We start from the raw sequence: 6,521 nt of genomic DNA, 5'->3' as shown, positions 1-6,521 counted from the left end.
CCTATGGAGTTAACACATCCACCACTGCTCATATTTTCCCTTTTTTTGAATGAGAACATGTAAGTTCTCTCTTAGCAAATTTCAGGTATACAACACCATGTTAACTATAGTCACCATGTTATATATAAGATCCTCAGACCTCATTCATCTTATAACTGAATGTCTGTACCCATTTACCAACCTCTCCCTATTTCACTGCACAGCCCCTGGCAACCACTTTTTACTCTATGTTCCACTTTTTCCCTTTAAGATTCCACGTGTAAGTGACACCATGCAGTATTTGCCTGGCTTGTTTCACTTAGCATAAAATCCTCCACTTTCACCCATGGTCTTAAGCATTTCTAATTAGCTCTTGGGGTGTTTTTAAACAACTGATCATCTCTGACAGCACATTACTGTTTTATTTGCTTTTGTGGTGGGCTTGTGAGCCAGGCAAAGAGTGGTTCAAAGGCTGCTGCATTGGTGGATGGACCTCTTTTAAGAAATGATCTCTTTGGAAAAGTCAAACAGCACAGCCTCATGATGAATGTTATTTCATCAGTGCAGCCTGCCTGAGGAGCTCAGAAATCAGTAGTTTTCTTTTTTCATGAAAGGCTGCAGCTATGATTTTTTAAAAAAACGACTCATATTTGTTACAGTAGTGCTATGTGGCATTACTGAGTCTTAATCTGTGTGCTAGCAACGGAATGTGTTTGCTTATTTGTTACAACCGGCCAATGATAATCCTCGCTGACACTTCCGCAGCGTTTACCAAGAGCCAGGCCGGTTGAAACACTTCAGAACTGCTGACTCATATAATCCTCACACTAGGAGAGCAGGAGCTGTTTTGTAGCGCTATGTTATCCCCATTTTGCAGATGTGAAAATTGAGGCATAGAGAGGCTATGCACGAAGTATGTCATGTGCACAAAGTCACATGACAGTAAGGGCAGCGCTGGGCTTTGAACCCAGGCCGCGTAGCTCCATTTTGCTGCTTTTACAAAGCAAGTCCAGTAACCTTATTAAAACCAAAAACCGATTCCTACTCCGTTTGGTATCCTCCCCTCAGCCTTCAGCTTGATTTTCTGGCCCTTCCGGTTAGGACCATGAGTTTGTAATTGCTTCCCTTCATGGAGGTGAAGAACTTTTCCTAGACCCTGTGGTGTTTAATTGCAAAAATTTACAGTGTTTACACACACACACACACACACACAGCAAAACCAATGATGACCGTTTAGTTAATCAGGAAGGGCTTGATTCGGGCCTAAAATGACCAGTCGTTCTCCAAGAACAGATACAAAAAGTGCAGTCGTGAGGAATCAGTGAGAGACGTCTCTTCCCATCCAGGGTCCGAGCACTTCGCGCAGGCACACGGGGAACGCTTTCTCTGGGAGGAGGCCCGTGGGAGCGGCGCGGCACAGCCGGGGGCGCCGCGGGTACGTGAGTCTCCGGGTTCCCCGCGTGTCTCCAGGCTCCCAGGCCCCAGCGCGTCGCTGCGCGCGCCCGGACCAGCCTCCGCCCGGGGACGGGGCGCTGCGCAGGCGTTGGTGCGCCGCTGCCTGCGACCCGGGGTCCGGGAGGAGGAGGGCGGGCGCACCCCCGCCCCGCGCTCCCCGCGCGACCTTTGGGTACCAGGAATGTCAGTCTGCCTGGGAGGGGGGCTGCACCGGCCGGCGCAGGAGACAGGAGGAAGGGCGGCAGTGAGGGCGCGGGTTTGAGCCCTTCCAGCCCCGCGTCCTCTCACCCCCACCGCTCCCTCCCTCCGCCGCCGCCGCCCACCTGGCCGCCCCCGCTGCGGCAGCGGCGCGAGGCTCGCTTCCAGGCCTCCGGGTGGCAGCCCGCGCGGTCTGCGGAGCTTTCCTTGTGTCTGCCCTCCCCCTTCCCCCGCTTCGCCCGCCCTCCCCGGGGCCCAACGTGCTCGTTCCCTGTCACTTCGGTCGGGGCGTGCCGGTGGGTTTGGCCTGCGCCGCGGCGGCGAGGCGGGGGAGCGAGTGAGCGCGAGGGGCGGGAGCGAGTGCCTGTGTGAGTCACCGGTACCTGGAGCGCGAGCGACGCAGAGAGAGCGGCGCGGAGCCCGAGCCGGAGCCGAGCCCGAGAGCGCCGCCGTCCCCCGGCGCCAGGCCCCGCCGCGAACCCACCCGCGCCCCCGCCGCCTCCCCGCGCGCCGCGCGGCCCGCTCGCCCCGGGCCCCGCGCCGACGCCAGACCCCGGCGCCCGGCCCGCGCCGCCCTCCCGCCTGCCCGGAGGCGGTGCGGGGCTCGCCGGGGGATGTCACAGCGGCTCCTCGGAGCCCCTAGCCGTCGTTGCTGCCGCCCAGCCGCCTCCCCCGGGAACCGCGACAATGAACCCCCAGTGCGCCCGCTGCGGGAAAGTCGTGTATCCCACGGAGAAAGTCAACTGCCTGGATAAGGTGAGCGAGGAGGCGCCGGGCTGCACCTGCTCGGAGAAGTTTTGGCATCTGGGATGGAAAGAGAAGAGTGGGTCTGTGCGTGTGTGTGCGCGTCTGTGTGTCTTGGCCCCGGGTGAGGGCACGCGAAGCAAGACGCCCGCAGGAGGGCCAGAGAGCACGCTTGGCGATCGTGATGTTGGAACCGGGAGAGGCTTTTGTCGGTGTGCGGGCGGCGGCGTAGCGGCTGCGGAGGGCGCCTGGAGGTGCGCGGCCCGGGCTGGGCCCCCAGGGGCAGTTCGGCCAGCCGCTCGCCTCCCACCTCCGCTGCGACCCCTCACTGCCCCGCACGCCCACCTCAGGGATCCGCCCGGATCGCCACCTCACCCCCGCCCCAGCGCCTCGCGTGAGGGCGGCGAGGTGGAGAGGCGGATAGTAATTAACATGTCGTGGGGCGGCCGCTGCCGCATTGCTAAGAATAAGCCCCGCCGGAGAGCCCGGGCTGAGCGCGGCGAGCCAGACCCACTGGGGGCTAATCCACCCGCTTGGGGAATTCCAGAGGAAGTGGCTCTAGACCGGCCCCTGCAGCCCTGCTTCCCTGCCCTTCCCGGGCGTGGATGGAGTTGAGCAGCCTGGGAGACAGACCCTGGCGCTAGCCTGAGCGACTGACAGTTGAACCCAGCCGGAGGCGGTCGCTGTGAAATTTGCGTGTGGTCATACAAATGCCTCATAAGAGCACGCCGTCATCCCTATAGCCATCCCAGACAGAGTCCGCCTTTCCCGCAATTTAGTGGAAGCTGGACAGGGATGGGGGGTCCGGGGGTACTTAACATAGTGCGCCTCCGGCCACCTCGGGTTGCCTGACTTCCGGTGAGCACATGTTTATCGAGATGTTACAAACAGTGTTGTTTAGGCACTTTGAACTGGATTCGGTTTCCTTTTGAGGCCACTTCACAGGCTCCATTTCTCCATTAACCAAGCGCAGAATTCCTCTTTGGCTGCTCATAGAAGTGTAATACGGGTAGAGCCCGCGACATTTCTTTCATCTGAGTCTGTACGTTATGGTGGAGAGTCATTTAAAACTCCGTTTTAATAACTGTCTTCTTTGTTTACTTAACTGAAAGTCAGCAAACATCCACTGGTACCTAAAGTCATTTTGTTGTAGTATTTTCAGATACGGGGACTTGTGATGCACTAAAAAAAAATGTCTTCTTTCTGTACCCATCCTGGAAAGAACTGGCATTGTACTATAATTTTAAATATTTATTTTTTCAGTATTGGCATAAAGGATGTTTCCATTGTGAAGTCTGCAAGATGGCTCTGAACATGAACAACTACAAAGGCTATGAAAAGAAGCCCTATTGTAATGCGTAAGTATTGTCAACATAGTGTGCCAGGTGTGGCACAGCAGCAGAATATGGAAGTGAGTGGATTTGCCTGTTCTGAAGAATTGACTTGCTGTGTCACCCAGGTGTGGCAGTGGCCAATTACCTGTTTATGCCCCATACTTTGGGGCCATGTAGTTTGTTGAAGTTCATTGCATTTATGTCTTTCTAACGTGCAGGGTGATTTGTGTGTGTCTTCAACCAGAAGGTTGGTTCTTGAGGTTCACAGTGTTGCAGACTTAGGGACATTTGTTAGAAGCTGCAGAACTTACACACTGAGAACACCTGGGCTCTGAAATGCATGTCAGATAGATTGGCATTTTATTCATATGTCAGTTTCCATTTTTATCATATGTTGCCATACTGCATTTTCTGCCCGAACCTCGTTGCTTAGAGAAAGGAGTCTCGCTCCTTTGGCTTTAGCTGAGACCACTCCAGAGCTGCTGGAGCTTAATAAAGGGAATCAAAGAGTTGAGACCTGGGTACTTCCAGCTGGTTAGTAGTAGATCTCTTGGTGGGGATTAAAGAAGGTAAGTTTTCTTCAGTAGGCTTTTCCATTGGCATGCTTCCAGCCTATAATACTAGCGATTAGGTAGCATTTATGCGGTGCTTACCATGTGCCAGGCCCTATTCTAAGCACTGTATGCATTACTGACTCATTTAATCATTACAGACCCTGGGACTTTGAGGAGTACTATTATTTTCCCCATTTGTCAGATGAAGAAATTGAGGCATTGAGAGGATAAGCCTCGGTAAGGGGCTCAGATCACTCCTAGAGCCTGCAAACTGTAAACATTGTTCGGTGCTTCCAAATGGCTACCTTGCCGCCCTCGGTATGTGTTTCTCCACTCTTTGAGCATCCCTCCGCCCAGATTATTTTCAGCGGTGGGCTCTTGGCACTGACTGCTGAGCCGCCTTCTTCCTGGTTCCCTTGTGGGGGCTTCTCCAGCCTGGAGGCGGCAGAGGATCCCTCGCCTTCTGGCTGGAGCATTGCCAGAGATTCATTCTCCCTGGAGTTTTGGAAACAGGTTTATTCAGGTCTCCTGGAGATGGAGGGCCCATGGTTAATTCATGCTTCACTCATGGGAGTGAGTTTTCATAGACGGTGAATTTTTGGTAAACGAATGTAATGCGCTCATACCTCTCTGATGAATAACCTAAAAAAAAAAATCTCTTTGTATTTCCTTCGGTCCTAGCTTAGTGCTTACAGATACACCAGAAACTTTTCAAGAAATCAGAAAATGGTGGCATTGAACAGAACTCATGATTTGGATAAGTGAAGTCCACAGGTAGCCCCAAACCATTGATGTTTTCAGCTCTCCTGTATCATGCCTCTTACTAGAATAACATGAAGCAATAAGTGAGATCCCAGTGTCGTGGTCGTCTGCTTCTCTTAAAGAGAGGTGTAGTGAGCTGGTTAAAGATCAAAGGTAGGTAGCTGTCCCTAGAAGGGAAAGGGCCCTGACAACCCATAAACAGGATGATTGTTCTTCGGTTAAAGGAAAGTGAACCATTCTTCCCGTAACCCTTCTAGCCTGTGGCCTGATTCCATCAGGCTTCATGGGCCACATCAGGATTCTTTATAGCTTCACAGCCTGAAGTTTAACTGGGTTTTACCAGTGCCTTTGGGTGGTTCTGGAGGAATTGGGAGGGGAAGAGGAAAGACAGGAAAAAGAAAAGGAGAAGACAGCAACAAATATATATGTATATGTGTATATGTATGCATAATGTGTTTATGTGTATGTATACACACACACACACATAAACATATATGTATATATACACACACACACAAGACACACACATATAGATAAAGCATTGAACGAGGGAGGAAAAGAGATGATAAAAATAAAAGGACAGAAGAAAGAAGTGTAACTGAAGTGGAGTCTTTGATTGCATCAGGCCACTTGAAAGTTCAATGCTTACTGCTGAGTTTCAGTTCACTCCAGTTAAAAAAGAATATCAGATTCTGCAGCAAGTCATGGACGGCTGGTTGGCCCTCTGACTTCGTAGTGAACTAGTGCCCAGAACTGTTGAGATTTGGACCCCAAAACAAAAAAACCTCTGTTTGTAGATGAGAAACATCGTGCTATGTTGTTTCATAGGTCTGAATCTTATTTTTTAATACTTTCGTTATATCTAAAGGGAATGCTTACAGGTTTTCTCTCTAAAATTTCTTATATAATTCTAGTGCTTTGTTATTAGGTTTAAGTAGAGTTTTGGGAGTAGCATCTCAGATTTTTTTTTGCTGAACGTTGAACCTGGTAGCCCACTTTATGGAGCAGAGAGACAAGGTAAGACAGAAATCCATCTTTAGTGGGTGAATGAGTAGAATCGATGGTTTAAATGTTTGATTTAGCTTTACGTTCATGTCACAACTTGATACGCTGTCTCCCAGAAAACGAGCCTAGCAAAGTTGCAGGTTCTGTCTGCTATAAAGGTTCCATGCTGGAAGGCCCCTATTCTCCACCCTTAGTTTTCCAAGGGCACAGGCTGGCATGTAAATTCACTGGTCAGCGTGGATTACCCTTTGGGGATCCTGATGCCTCTGCTCTAAATCAGGTGGTGTGTGTCAATCAGCTGTTCCCTGTGATCTTGGCCAGAAGGGCTGCCATAATTTCTCTGGGTCCGTGGTGGAAAATTGATTCTCTGAAGTATACTGCGACTGAAAAATGAAACATTCTGTGTCCATATAAGGTAATATTTTATCGGCCCCTAGTTTGGCTCAGGAGTGAATACACATACATGCTTATTAAATGAAAACGACTATTC

At 51.2% G+C, this 6,521-nt stretch overlaps 1 protein-coding gene across 2 annotated transcripts in view; it reads left to right on the top strand.

The window, feature by feature from the left end:
- The first annotated feature begins 2,052 nt into the window (after positions 1-2,052).
- The window catches only part of NEBL (nebulette), a 337,204-nt gene continuing 332,735 nt past the window's right edge, over positions 2,053-6,521 (top strand). For both annotated transcript variants that reach the window (XM_060006187.2, XM_060006186.2), the window contains exons 1-2: positions 2,053-2,388; positions 3,640-3,734. In XM_060006187.2, coding sequence (XP_059862170.1) covers positions 2,320-2,388; positions 3,640-3,734 — 164 coding nt within the window. In that variant the 5' untranslated portion in view covers positions 2,053-2,319. The remainder of the gene's footprint in view (positions 2,389-3,639; positions 3,735-6,521) is intronic.

This window comes from Delphinus delphis, chromosome 2 (genome assembly GCF_949987515.2).
Source record: "Delphinus delphis chromosome 2, mDelDel1.2, whole genome shotgun sequence".
NCBI classification, from domain to species: domain Eukaryota; kingdom Metazoa; phylum Chordata; class Mammalia; order Artiodactyla; family Delphinidae; genus Delphinus; species Delphinus delphis.
The sequence above is the reverse complement of the archived record's forward strand: the minus strand, read 5'-3'. Positions and strand labels throughout refer to the sequence as shown.